This window comes from Rhinolophus sinicus, linkage group LG16 (assembly GCF_036562045.2).
Source record: "Rhinolophus sinicus isolate RSC01 linkage group LG16, ASM3656204v1, whole genome shotgun sequence".
Classification (NCBI taxonomy): Eukaryota; Metazoa; Chordata; class Mammalia; order Chiroptera; family Rhinolophidae; genus Rhinolophus; species Rhinolophus sinicus.
Genome location: NC_133765.1, coordinates 24138472 through 24152472, shown reverse-complemented (window position 1 = coordinate 24152472; position 14001 = coordinate 24138472). Strand labels below are relative to the sequence as shown.

Sequence of the window (14001 nt, the reverse complement as noted above, 5' to 3'; positions counted from 1 at the left end):
ATATATGTTACATAACATTTATAAACATGTATGTATGCATATGTGTGTGTGTGTGTGTGTGTGAATATTTGTATATCATGAACTCCAAGAAAGAATCTAAATTCTGCAGCACATCTATGCTCAAGGGTTTCGGATAAGGGGTTGGAGCCTGTGTTTATTTTGTGGTTAGTGCTGTACATGTGATATTTCTGTTAAGCCTCTAGTAATCCATTTGAGGACGCTGAGGCTGGAACCCTGACCTGACTCTAAATTTCATGTTCATTCCAGTGTATCTGGCTGCCCGCCACCTTCCTCATCCTACCCCTCAAAACAACAACAAAATACCCACGTCATCTTTCCTGGCCTGTGGCTTGTGGGGATAGCTATCTTGGGGAATACCAGAAAAGGTTTTAAGGCTTGATGGTAGAGAGAAATTGGGTCACCTGTCCCTGCTACTGACACCAGGACTGTCCCTTCCTCTCCACACAGGGGACACTGCCACATCTAATGAACAGAAGAAGCCTTAACTGTCAGAATCCTAAGACAAGGCCACGCTGCTGCCATTCCTTCCTGCGCAATCGTTACCCGCCTGAGCCCTTCTGGTCGGGTGGAGAACGCTGTCCAGGGCCCCTCGTCCCCCTGCAGGCTCTTCCTGGATCAAGGCGGAAAGGCTTACCCTCCTCAAGCACTTGCATATCTCCCCAGATAGCACTTTAGGCTGGGAAAGATGTCAGGCTGCCCCAAAATGTCCATGCTGGCGGTTTCGTTTTTTATGTAAAAATGTGCATTTCTGCCCACTGCAGATGCCTGCAGCAGCTCCAGAGACACATACGCGTGTTTGAGACTGGACCATCTCCTTAGGTTCTGGAAAACACCTGAATTGTGAAAGCACCTCTTCCCCCAACCCCAGGGCAGGTCTTTTTCAAAGGACATTTCCAAGGAAGAAGAAACCATTCATGTCCTGCTGTAACTGTGGTCGAAGACAATACGACTGGGCTGGGGGTTTTGATGGCTTTTCTGGCGCGTTCCATCATCGCCCGCTCGGAAGATCAGCAGTTTCGGTTTTTAAACATCACCACCCTCGTCCTTTCTGGTGTATTGGTCCTTCCAATGGGGCTGTGTACATACTGGACCTCTTTTATTGTGTGTCATTTTCGTTTGCTTTAGAAGGTGATAAAGCAATAATTCAGCCAATTTTCCTTGAAATTTGATATGTACATATGTTTTTACGTTAAGCGACAGGAGGAAAGAGGTGTGACTGCTTTGCTGGAAGTATCTGATCATCTCAGGTTATCTTATCCCTGTCTATGCTTTAAAAAAAAACTCTAAGTGTCACCCTTGTGTATAGTTTCCAGGTTCCTTTCCATCTGAGCTCTGATTTCTGTGGAGTGGTCTTTGTCCCTTGACCTCAAGGGTCCATGAACTGCAGCCCAAAGGGCAGTGCCTTTCCCACTCAAACATCAGACCCACCCTGAGAACCTTTTCCTCCAGAGTCTGTTTTGAACACCACCTGAGCTGCTGGCATGGAAGAACCAGGCCTCAGAACAAATGCACGAATGAGGGAGTCTTGTGTTTCTTCTCATCTCTTCCTTCTACCAACCCTCCCCCACCAACTCCACCTGACCAAGTGCTCTTTTTAGGTCCAAATGCAGGAAGGGAGGGGCTTGCGGAAAGCCCTTCTCTGGAGGGGAGCCAGGCCAGGGAGTCTGGACAGAAGTGCTGGATGCTAGGTGACAAAGGGTAAGGTTCGCCTGGCCTCTTTTTTTCTCTTTTTTTCTTGCAAGCTCTTAAGTTCATTCCCAGGAATCTCCAAGACCTCTGGGGGCTCCGGACACTCTGTACTCTGTTCTTCTCTTTGGAAATCCTCAATATACCAGCCTCCTCCACCTATGAAGCCCCAGCGCCCCAGCAAACATCCCAGAAATGCTTGGCTGGCCACCTTCCATGCCTGGAGTTGCCATAAACTTTGTGCCAACCTTGCCTGGGAGATGCCCATTGGTGAGAAGATGCTTGGGCAGTTCATGGGGCAGCCTGTGGTTGCTGAGGGGTCCTGGGGCTGAGTTTCCTAATGGAGCCATACACAGCACTGGCTCTATATGGAAGTGGTGGATACATGCACTCCCCCTCCCCCAACTTCACCCCAAAAGAGGTGAACATCTTTCTTGATAAATCCATTTGCAAATGGTGTCTCATCTTCCCAGCTCCCCCTTCAAGAGTCTCTATTTGTCTGCCCATCATTCTTCCTCCGTTATCTCCTTTTACCACCTCTTCCCTCTCTTGGGGGTCGGGGAGCAGGTGGAGAGCAATCCTGTTTCTCCAGGTTTAGACAAATGGCTGTGCTCTGGAGAGGGGTCGTGGGTCAGCACCATGGACACGGCTGGAGGGTCCCGTCCCCATCCCTCCCTGAGTCCTGTTGGCTGGGCTTTGGCTCCTAATGGGCAGTTGCTGGGCCCTGTCACCCACCCAGTCTTGCGCCTCTGAAAGTCTCATGCATCTATGTCTGGAGGGTTGGCATTGCTTAACAATAATCTGCATTCTCTTCCTTCCCTGAGGAGGAAGTGGCCTGTCAGTTCTCTGTAGCCCGTTTGGGGATTCAGTTCTCCAGGAAATCCTTCAGTTGATCGGTTCTTTTGTTAAGGCCCAGTTCGTATTTTATGACAATGTCAATGTAGTGCTGTCCCGATCAATCAGTCCCCTTTAGGGACAGACGCTCCTCCTGTGTTCTTGACCCTGACTTCCTGTCTGGGCTGCTTTCGTCTTTGTCTTTCTGGAGGTGGGAAGGGCCCTTTGGTACCATCTTAGGCAGTAGGACATGACCTGTCCTGTTCATGCACATCTCTCGGTTCTCAATTAGTCATCTTTTAGCCCAAGTACGCCCACAAGGAAAGAAAACCACTTGAAAATGAGACTGACCTACAGATCTTTTGCCTGACTCCCCACACCTGGATTGGAAATAAACATTCAGTTAATTCCTTGGTGATTAGGACACAGAACCTGCCCCTTTAAACTGCCTTGAGCAAGTTGGGAACATCCTCCTCGGTTCCTTTTGTGGTTTGCAGCTTCATCTCCACCGCAGAGCAGACAGTCACTGTGGGTCAGGGACAACCCTCAATGCAGGCTCCCCACGACCTCTGGATCCACTGAGATCAGAGCAGTGAGGTTAGAAGTGACCGATGCTCAGAGCCTTTGCAGACAGCGGAGCCCATGGCGTGTTTCTCTTCTTTCTAAAGTGAGTGAGCTCTTGGGGGCTAAGCAAGGGGTTGTGTGTTAATTTCTCAAGGTAGCCTGGAGTCGTCTTTGGAAATCTGTCTCCTTTTAAACTAACTTAATATGCCTTAAATATCTGTATGCAGTCAGGTCACCTGCCCTTCTCTAACTTAGCTTCCTCCTCTGGGCCTTTGGCCTCTGCTTAAATGAGAGTCTTACACAGAAAGCAAATTCCTATGGATGTGCAATCTCTCCCCCATCTCTCCATCTCTCTCTCTCTCCCTCCCACCTCTTTCCCTCCCACCCTCTCTCTCCACACACACCCTTTGCACATCAGCATTTTGACAGATGGTCTTTTGATAAGTCTGTATATTTTTCTCCTCTAGTAGATCCCCTTCTTATGGTCTCTCGCCTAAGGAAACAGAAGCCTTTGGCCTGTGAAATTCATGGTGAAGCCTCAAGAATCCATGTTGTGGAGAACTCCTCAGTGCCACCAGAGAAATTCTGGTGCAGGAGGAACCTCACGGGGTTTGGGGTGTTGGGTGTTTTGAGTGGCGCTGGCCTGACAGCCTCAGGTTGTGTAGGATTGGGGGGCAGGACAATCAGATGGGGGGGATCTTTTCTAGGGGGACAAGCCAAGTCCTATGTTTGGACACATGTGTTTTCTTTTGTGCATCCCGGGAAGTGGGGCCCACAAGGTTTCTAAGGAGCGAGAAGAGAAACAGACAGAAGCCTGAGGCCCCGAACCTTCGAGGCTGCGCAAGGGATTTAGAAAACCCCTCGGTGTGATGGCCTGAAGGCAACCTCAGCTGCTCCCAGCTGGTGCTGAGAGTGCTTTGTCCATTTACGGTTGTACATTTTCCATCACGACGCCCCAGATCACCCCAGGAGCTAGGGAAAATTGCAAAGCTAAAAATCCACAGGTGTGCGGTCAAATCACCTGCAAAACTAAGTGCTTTCTGAAAAGTGACTGGGGCCTGCATGGAAGACCCCCCAAGGAGAGGGCTCTCGAGCCCGCCTCTCCCTCACGGGTTTCAGCTTCTCTCCTCAGTCCCTGCGGTGCCCACCCACGCAGCCCTCTCCATCTAGGAGCCAGATGACTGTTGCCTTTGTGTAAACTAGCATTTCAGTGTGAGCCTGAGGGGAGGTGGGGAGGCAGGAGCAAAGCTCTCTGCAGTGGGAAATACCCTTCCCCCAGTTGAAGGCCACGGCAAGTCACTTCAGTAACGGAGAAACTGGCTATAGTTTCAGATGGTGCCTTTCCTCCTTTAACACCGTGTGTTAAAACGGAAAAGCAAAAGTCCCATGGCCTTGTGACGCCATTGGGTCAGAGGTACAGTATGCAGGTGGAGGGAGGCACTGGAAGGAGGCAGGACCCACTGGACATCCTGAAGGGGACCCACCTTGGTCTCCATCCCCTTAGGGAGCGGTGCGTCCGAGCTCTGCTGGTGGGAATTCTGGGCAAGCCGAGGTTCTGGGAATGTAGAGCCACGTTGAAAGCCAGGAGGAACAAGTCTCGGCCAGTCTGTGTCTCCTTTTGCCCCCGCTCCCCACCCTTCTAGAGATTTCTTTCTTTTGTCTTGGTCGGTCCCTGCAGGGAGCGGGGCAGCAAGCCAGGTTCTGGGAAGTCAGCCTGAAGTTTCTGGCAAGTGAACCTCTCAGCCTCTCTCGCTTTTCTGACAATCTCCGGTGACGTTCCACCTGCTCAAACAAACCATGCCATTGTCTAAAGAAGAATGTGAGCTTTTTAATGATCTCATTCCACACAGCCTTATCGATCCTGTAAATAAGGGGCTTACGAAAGTCATATATTATGTCAAATTGAAGGTTTTTTTTGTACTGCGTTTCCTAAATCGTTCTAATATCCTAGAAGTCATACACTTCCAAGATGACCTTGACCCTCAAAACGCCTCATAAGATGGGGGGGGGAGTGGAAATATATATAAATATACTATATATTTTCCTAACCTGTCTGCTGGGTCCCGTCATCAGATCTATGAGTCACTGTAGGGAAGGAACTCGAGTCCTGCGTGTAGGAAAGTTGGGGCTCCTGCCTACTGGTGTTCTTGCCGTTGCCTTATGAATTCACAAGCCCTAGGAGTTCTGAACAGAAGGCGGACAAGAAGCCCTTTGTCCAATCCCAGAAAGAACCTCTAATCGTGTGACTGAGAATTCATCGAGAAAAACCTCTATTTTTAATGTTAAAATCATGGGGCTCCCCGGACCTCACAGAGTATTGGATGTTGACAAGTGCTTTTCTATTTTGTAACTGTAAAGAGGTTTCATATGCACATGCAGAGCAGTTGGGCACCGAGTCAACTGCCTTCGAACAAGATGACCTTCGCATGTACAAAGGTGTTGCATTCAGACTATGAAAATAGCAAATAAAGCTTTGATGCAAGTTGCATTGGGGAAGTTGGCGTGTCAGTGTGAATGAATGGACCCTTCCCACGCAGCTGAGTCAGTCTCTTGTCTGTGCGGAGCTGGGGGCCCGGCGGCAGGAGCGGGTAGCTGGGGTCCTGGGAGAGGGGGGCCCTGTGGACACAAAGCAGCATTTCCATTCAACGTGGAGTTGAAATCCTCATTCTGCCCCCTCCTAGCTGTGGGATGTCTCTTAGCGTCGGTTCTTCAACTTGGGGATGGTGATAGCAACCTGACTGGGCAAGAGTTGAAGGCAGTGGTTCTCATGGGTGGATCGTGCTCCCAGGAGGACATCTGACAATGACGGGAGACATTTTTGGTTATCATAAGGAGGGGAGGGAGATGTTCCTGGCATCTAGTAAGTAGAGGCCAGGGTCGCTGCTCAGCATCCCACAATGCACAGGAAGTCTGATCCCACCACAAAGAATGATCCGGCCCCACATGGCAGTAGTGCCGCGGTTGAGAAATCCAGGTTAAGGAAATGTGGCACCTGAAATGCTGGGTGCATAGTAGGTCCTCGGGCTCCTAACGGTCCTGATGGGAGGGAGTCACGCCTGCAGGCTGTCCCCACTTCTCTCTCTTTCCCTCATATTCCTAGCAGGCAGTGGCTGCATCCCAAGTTAAAGGGTCGAAACCAACTCTTCACAATCACCCCCCAGAAGTACCCCCTTGGTCTGAACTGTCCTTAATAGGCAGGGTCCTCGGTGAATAAAAGTAAGAAAGTGATAGACTGGAGTGCTTTGCTTTCACGAGCTCTCAGTGGCTCCCGTAGAGAGAGGGTTCTCCATTTACAGATGAGGAGACTAGCTCTGAGACCTTCAGTAAATCCCACACGGTCAAACAGGTCCACTTGTTTCCCAAGTCCAGCTGTCACCCACACTGTCCTACCAGCACCTCAGCGATGCGAGGTAACTGGGTTTTATGATGACTTGAGGATTTTTGCCAAAAACAAACAACAAAAGAAAACCCTGTTGCTTAACATTTCACTCGTTTGTCTCTCTTTTTATTCATTCGATAATCATTAAACACCTACCACAGGCAAAATTATACTTTGTTAGATACTTAAAACTGCAAGGATCTAGTTTTTTTGGTCATAAATACAGTGACTCTTTATTTCTGTCAAGGCTACAAGCTGGGCCCCGGAGCAGGTCAGCCCCCACCACCCCTTCTGCTGTGTGACCTGGGTAAGTGACTTACCTTCTCTGAACTCAGTTTCCAAACCATCTGTAAAATAGGGATCATAATTCCTCCCCAAAAGACAGCTAGGTGAGGAGTAAACGTAATGCTCATGAAGCTGACACAGTGCCCTGCACATGGTAGGTCTTCAATAAATGGTAGCCGTTGTACACAGATGCCTTTTACATGAAGAAAATCAGTCTTCGATGGGTCTGTTACATCATCCCATGGAAATGAATGGATTCACACCGAATTTGGAGGGTGTGTTTAAGGTGATGTGACAAAATTTAGGCCACATAGCCCCTAGAAAATTTGAGATTCTGGGGTCCCTCACTTTAAGAACTGCAGCCTTTCCAAGGCTGTCCTGCACCCCCATAGGACGATGGTGGCACCAAGAAGTCAAAGGGCGTGGGGGTGGTCACTGGAGAACTCCCATGCCCCTCCCCCCTGTGCTATCAGGCTTCCCACAAGGCCAATGAGGTCCATCTGTCCCCGAGAAGTCATCGGAGGCCCTGGCTGAGGCCGCCGAGGCCCTGGGGCTCCCCGGGCCTGCTATTGGAGTGAAACAGCCCGAACAGAATCGCGTGGACAGACCGCTGGCTCGGCAAGCTGGGATGTGCTGGGCTGTCAGAAAGCACGCATAAATAGGCTGCTCCTTGCAAAGGCAGACTGTCTGCAGACAGTGCTGGACCCTCTGTCCTTCCCAAGGCGACAGCAACAGGTTCATTCTGAAATAGGCTAGGCAGGGCGGGGAGACGAGAGCTGCCCTAGTAGGCCCAGACCTTTGGTGGTCTCCATGGGACGTCCAGAGCTGACCCCTGTACGGGCTGGGGGTCCACTTGAGGGTTGGAGCCAAGAGGGAGGACCCACGACAGCCACCACGCCCAGCTGGTGTCAGAGGGCGGTGGCCGGGGTTGAGCCCCAGGGCGTGTGCTTAGGGCAGGGAACCTGCAAAGACAGAGCACAACTGAGGGAGGGGTCTGGGCAGCCCTCGCAGCAAGCTCTGCCTCAGGGCCTGTGTCCTGAGTGTATGGGTCATGCAACTGTGTGTGGCGGGAGTGGGAGGACGGGAGCTGTGGGTGGGTGGCAGCCGAGTGTGGGGTGTAAATGTGGGTGCCTGTGGCCCACTGTGGAAGTCTAAGGGTGTGTGTGTGAGAAAGAGGCTCTGTGCAGTGGGTGGGACGTGACGATGTACAGTGACCACGGGAGCTTATGTTAGTTTGCGTGTGCAGACGTGTGTGTGCTGATAAACGGAGAACAGTCCCGTGTGTGTGTGTGTGTGTGTGTGTGTGTGTGTGTGTGTGTGTGACAATTAGGAGAACCCTGCCCCATGACTACTGCGGGGCCTGTACTGTGCGTCACGGTCCCCGTAGGGATGAAGGGGAGCTGTTTGTACCTGTCTGTGTCTGAGTCTCTTTAAGTGGCTGGTACACAGTAAGTGCTCCATAAATGCATATGGAATGAATATCCAAATGTATGGAAACTGGGCTAAAGCAGGTGTCCCAAGGTCTGGTCAGTACTATGCTTCCTCTAAATGTCTGTCTGTCTGTCCATCTCCCACCAGTCTGTGGTCTTCTGTTCATCCCAGTCACCCAGCACAGGCCAGGCACCGAGTAGGTGCTCGTGGAATCTTTGGAGAACAGAGTAATGTGAACAAAGCCTGCAGCCTGGGGTGTGGAGGTGAGAGAGATCCCTGCAGAGGAACCCCTCGGAAGCCTGCCCTCTGGCCAGGGTCCAGAGGTTATGTGTGCACAGAGCTCCGAGGACCCTGTCTTTGGGAAGCAGTTGGGTCTGGGGGAAGGGCACAGGCTTTGGAGCCAGGCCCAATCCCAGCCTCGGAGAAGTGGCCTCACCTTGCTGTGCTTCAGGGTTTCCCTCTGCAAAATGGGGATTCTGATCTCCTGACTGTCCCACTCCCTATGGCTCACAGTAGGTGCTCAGTGGGTGTTTGTTGAATGACTGAAAGACTGAATGTAGGCTGTGAGTAAGGACCACGTCCATAGGCAGCAAAGTTCTGTAGCACAGCTCCAATCACATCAACACCTGGTTTCGCCCTGGTGCACCTGATGACCTAGTTTCCTTTGGTTGAAGCCAGAGGTGTTCTTGGGAAGATGGCAGAACGGCACGGCGCGCCAGAGCAGGCTGTGGCTGGCAAGAGCCATGGAGGCCCTGGAGGCAACTACAAGGTACTGAGCCGGGAGGGGACCAGGGGCTCTGGGCTCAGGGCTCCTATTGGGCCTCAGGGTCAACTTCTCTCCAGAAAGGAGCCAGGCTGGGCTGGGAGGACACCTCACCCTCTGCTGTAAACTCGCTTTGTCACTTCATTCACCTTCCCTCTTCTGCGCCCTTGTCTGCGAGATGGAACTGTTCACATATGTCCTGCCTGTCTCAGTGGGGCCCAGGGGGCCCAGGGGTTTCAGGAGACTGGCTCTGACTCTCCTGCTGACCTCAGTCCAGTTCGCTCTCTGGGCCTCAATAGCCCCATCTTTAAAATGGGAATGATGCCCACACTCCTTAACCCCCAGAGCTGGTGTGAGAGCTGAATGCCACTGCCAAGGCCAGCTAACACAGTTGGAATTTGTTGGCTCTGCCCTCTCTAAGGTATTCCGGAGGGCTTTAATTCAAGACAGCCCAAGAAGAAGTTCACTAAGGAGATAACTGGACGGGGCATTTCTGAGGATGTGCTGGTGGTTTAACCAGAGTGGGAGAGACAGGGAAGGGAAGAGCAACAAAGAGATCTGCCTGGCTCTGGGCCTGACCCGTGGGTGCCATCGGGCCAGCCTTGCCCTGCAGACCCTCAGGTTTCTCCTGGAAAGAGTGCAGCATTATCTCGTGAACTCTAAGAGCCTTGGCAAATCCCCAGAAGCAGCTGCCCACCGGAGAGGTGGGTGCCACTACTGGGCCTGCCTGTCTCCTTTTGGCATCTATGGGCCTTGCCCTGTGCGCACCAGTGAGTGGGAGAAAAGAGCCAGCTGACAACAAATCCTGGTGCCTCCACTTCACTTACTGTGCAGCCTGGGACAAGTGACTCACCCTTTCTGAGACTTCTGTAAAATGGCCAGAGTAGATCTTCCCCGAGGACCTTCTAAAAACACAGTGTGTGTTTCTAGCTGTGGGAGAGGTAACACCTTTTTCTGCCTTTGCGTCCCTTTTTTTCTCCGGGCCTGAGGCAGATGAATGTCCACCAGAGGTTGCAGAATGGTGTTTCGTCTGCCCTGCACAGGGTTTTGTGTTTTTTTTTAATGGGGAAATTTCACATTAAGGTAAACATCAATTTCTAGCCTTGCTTGGAAAGTTTAGAACAGAGCCCACATTCCCTCCTGGCTGCCGTAAACGACTTCATTTCCCTGCGGTCGTCCCTCCTGTCATCAATCTAATTAGGTTCCAGACTGGCTCTCTAGATACGCAAGTGGAAATGCCTGGTTTGAGGTTCCTGGAGAAGTTCCCTTCGATGGCCACCAGAGGGCAGTGCAAGACTGCGGCGATGCTGGCCCCAGGCTGGCACAAGGCCGAGCTGATGGAGTGGGTGGATGGTACCTCCCTCCATTGCCCCAAGGAGGACCTCGCAGGATAGGGACTGGAGCTGGGAGCCCCCTCCCCGGGGACACGCTCAGACAGTGCCCTTCCAGGTGATCCTGTACGAAATGGAGAACTTCCAGGGCAAGCGGTGTGAGCTCTCAGCAGAGTGCCCCAACCTGACGGACAGCCTGCTGGAGAAGGTGGGCTCCATCCAAGTGGAGTCCGGGCCGTGAGTACCTGGACCCCCAGCCCCGCCTCACAGCCCTTAGATTTCTGGGAGTTGGGAGGTTCAGGTTCCAGCTCTAAGTGTCCTGCGGGGCCTTAGGCAACTCCTGTCCCCTCTCTGACCTCAGTTTTCCCAACTGTAAAATGAGGGAGCTGAACTGTGTGATTCTCTTAGAATCCTTCTAGCGCTTGATCTCTGTGGCAAATAGCAGACTGCAGTGGAAAGAGAACAGAGAAGACAGCCCAGCATCTAGCTCAGTGTCTGACAAGTGGGATTTAATCATTATAATTTCAATAATATTCATCACATCTAAAACTTAACATGCATTAGATCACGAAATCCTCACAAGTGCCCTAGGAAAGATGTGCCTTCTTATCCCCATTTGACAGATGAGGAAACTGAGGCTAACGTGGTTAAGTGTCTGGTCCATGTACACACGGCAAGCAGATGTTCCAGGTGGGCTCTGCATTCTGTTCTTTGGATGGAAAATCCAGTCTCTAGCACTAACCACCTGAGTGATTCTGGGCAAGGTGCTCACCCTCCAGGCCTCTGTTTTCTCATCTGTCAAATGGGGATAACAAAGGGACATACTTCAGAGAGAGTTTCTGTGAAATGAATGGAATCATTCAAATAAATAATAATATAATAATAATAAGCCATCTATGGAATACTTACTGTGTGCCAGACATTGTGCTAAGGGGTTTTCCAAGTCCCCTACACAGAGGCTGCACATAAAATAGATTCTCAGAGGGCGCCGGTTGGCTCAGTTGGTTAGAGCCCGGTGCTCTTACACAAGGTTGCCAGTTCGATCCCCACGTGGACCACCGTGAGCTGCGCCCTCCACAGCCAGATTGAAACAACTACTTGACTTGGAGCTGATGGGTCCTGGAAAAACACATTTAAAATAAATAAAAGTTAAAAAAAAAAAAAGTTAAAAAAAATAGATTCTCAATACGATTCCCCAGGAAGGTTTTCCTCAGCTCCCAGTATGTCCCAGTAACTCCTTCAATAACAGGACCAGAGACCAGTAGTAGGGTTAGCAGGAGGGTGCAAGGTCAGAGGTCAGCAGTTATGGGCCCTTCTGTCACTAGACTTGGGTCCTCCCTCCCCTGCAGCTGAGGTGACCTGGGCCTCTTTTGTCCTACAGGTGGCTGGCGTTCGAATGCAGGGCCTTCCGTGGGGAGCAGTTTGTCCTGGAGAAGGGGGATTACCCTCGCTGGGCTGCCTGGTCCAACAGCCACCACAGTGACAGCCTCCTGTCCCTCCGGCCTCTGCACGTTGTAAGTACAGCTCCTGCCCCCTTGAGGAAGCTTCTAGAAGCTGGACATGCTGGGAGCTGGTCAGGCCAGCTCATTTTACAAGCTCAGCCTAGGGCTTGGCCTGCATGGGCCTGGCCTGGAAAGGGCCCTCATCATTTCTGATTGTGTGGGACAAGAAGCTGGCTATCGAATGGTCACTGGGCTGGGGATGGGGACATCAGGATTCACGGTTTGAATTAGCCTGCACAGTACTGGCACTTGCCTCTGTATTCCTATTAAAATTTGGGACCGTAGGGTCCAGTCTCAGATCAGCACTGTGGTCAAAGAAATACAGTCTGGAAAATACTTCAGAAAGTAACCGCGGAACAGCTTGCATTTGACAAACACCGGAAAGGGACTTGGTCCACATGACACTTTAAAATGTCACTCTACTCTCCCACCTACTTTACTTATACTCAGTGGCTGCTCCATCCCCTTCTCCTTGTCACAATCATGGATGCCCCTTTGAGGGCAGTGGGAAGACCAAATCAGAGCCTGGTTTAGTAAAGAGGGAATGTTCCTACATTAATCATTTTGATCTCTTTCCACCCTCTCCATGCCTCAGTTTCTCTGTCTGATAACTGATGAGGTTGAATGAGACCTGAAAGGCCCCCCTTGGTTTCATGGCTCTCTGGCTCTAAGGATTCCAAGGAGGCCAGCTCTGGCGGAACCACCCGAGTCCCCATCCTTCCTGGAGTGGGTTTGGGGGCAGAAGAGCCTCATGAATCCCTCCCCGCAGGCAGAGGTCTCGGGGTGCATTATTTTGCAGGGTCTTGATTCGTTCCTGTACCTGGAGCTTCCCCGACCCCAGTTCTGGGCACGGGAGCAGCTGGTTCATGCCACAATCTTGCCCCCAGGACGGTCCAGATCACAAGCTTCATCTGTTTGAGAATCCGGCGTTTGGTGGCCGTAAGATGGAGATAGTGGACGACGACGTGCCCAGCCTCTGGGCTCATGGCTTCCAGGACCGTGTGGCAAGCGTCCAGGCCATCAATGGGACGTAAGGGACCCAAGCCCCACTCTTCCCCCACCCCATCCTCTGGTGGGTCACTCTCCTGGCTCCACACAGAATCTGTTTGCTGTGTTTTCTGCTCTCCTATCTGGAGGCCCTTCATACGAGGAGTTTGCTCCTGTACCATCCTTGCTCAGAGCCCCACTTGAGAGTCCCGAGGAGTTGAATGTCCAATTGCTTGCACTCTTGTACCACTGGATTTCCAACTAGCCTTGACTTATAGAAAGTTTGATCATTTTTTTATTCAAGCGAAATCTGTTCCTCTCACCTGTTCCCATGAAAGTCTTCATTTCTTTTCTGAACAACCCCAGGCCCTTGAACTGATTTTGTTTTTGTTTTTCCTTTTCACAATCCTTATCCTTCTTACCCGGGAGCCCAGGATGTATGTGATTCTCTAGGTGTGGCCTGAATAGTACATGGGTGAACAGGCTCATCACCTCCCTTCTTCTAGGTTTAAGATCTCTGTGAATGCAACCTTAGGATCACTTTTCCTTTGTCGGTGACTACAGCTCACACAGTCAGATGCTGGCTTTGAAAGCCTCGGTCTGGCTGGAGGTGGAAGACCGGAGGCTGACCGTCCTCACCCCAACCTTGGTATCCCGGCAGGTGGGTTGGCTATGAGTTTCCTGGCTACCGAGGGCGCCAGTACGTGTTCGAGCGGGGCGAGTACCGCCACTGGAACGAGTGGGACGCCAACCAGCCGCAGCTGCAGTCAGTGCGCCGTATCCGCGACCGGAAGTGGCATAAGCGGGGCTGCTTCCTCAGCAGCTGAAGGGCGCCCAGGTCCCTGTGGCCCAGGCCTGCCCTGGGGAGACAGCAAGAGGCAAGAAGGAGAGGCTCCAGGACTGGGGGGAGGGCCTGTCTGTCCACCCTTCCCCAGAACCTGCTCAATAAAGCCTGGGGCCGGTCCCCCACCTGCCATGTTCCTCTGCAGTCACTTCCTGAGTGGGCCCAGCCTGGGAGAGGCAGGCTGAAGGAGGCTGGGGCTTGAGGGTTCTGAGACCCCCAGGGGAGGGCTGTGGGCTGTGCTCATACCCCAGGCTCCAGTCCTCCCAGGTGGAACCTCGTGTACACCCTGCCATGATCTTGTGTCTGTCTGCCTGTCTGTTAGTCCATCATCCTCCCTTCCTCCCTTCCTTCCCTCCCTCTATCCCTCCCTCCCT

The 14001-nt window shown here is 51.8% G+C and overlaps 2 protein-coding genes across 9 annotated transcripts in view; both read left to right on the top strand.

Annotated features, from left to right (window-relative positions):
• The window catches only part of KIAA1671 (KIAA1671 ortholog), a 185616-nt gene extending 180015 nt beyond the window's left edge, over positions 1-5601 (top strand). For 5 of the 7 annotated variants that reach the window (XM_074321515.1, XM_074321516.1, XM_019755578.2 and 2 more), the window contains one exon: positions 469-5601. The gene's annotated coding sequence lies outside the window, so the exon portion shown is untranslated. The remainder of the gene's footprint in view (positions 1-468) is intronic. The other 2 variants (XM_074321514.1, XM_074321519.1) reach the window with 1 other exon arrangement.
• A 2532-nt stretch (positions 5602-8133) lies between these two features.
• Positions 8134-13719, top strand: CRYBB3 (crystallin beta B3). Of its 2 annotated transcripts, XM_019755567.2 has the most exons (5): positions 8134-8969; positions 10413-10531; positions 11676-11808; positions 12684-12826; positions 13445-13719. In XM_019755567.2, the coding sequence occupies exons 1-5, from the start codon at positions 8895-8897 to the stop codon at positions 13608-13610; spliced, it is 636 nt and encodes a 211-aa protein (XP_019611126.2). In that variant the 5' UTR covers positions 8134-8894; the 3' UTR covers positions 13611-13719. The 2 variants fall into 2 exon arrangements, with proteins under 2 accessions (XP_019611126.2, XP_074177412.1); XM_074321311.1 differs by lacking the exon at positions 8134-8969 and having other exon boundaries at positions 9516-10531.
• Positions 13720-14001: the final 282 nt, after the last annotated feature.

What these genes read in the sequence shown, in the direction of transcription:
- CRYBB3 (XM_074321311.1), top strand. Translation starts at nt 10,314, where the DNA reads ATGGTACCTCCCTCCATTGCCCCAAGGAGGACCTCGCAGGATAGGGAC. An exon ending in CCCTCCGGCCTCTGCACGTT is followed by an intron (nt 11,809 to 12,683) that starts GTAAGTACAGCT and finishes TCTTGCCCCCAG; the next exon opens with GACGGTCCAGATCACAAGCT. An exon ending in GTCCAGGCCATCAATGGGAC is followed by an intron (nt 12,827 to 13,444) that starts GTAAGGGACCCA and finishes GTATCCCGGCAG; the next exon opens with GTGGGTTGGCTATGAGTTTC.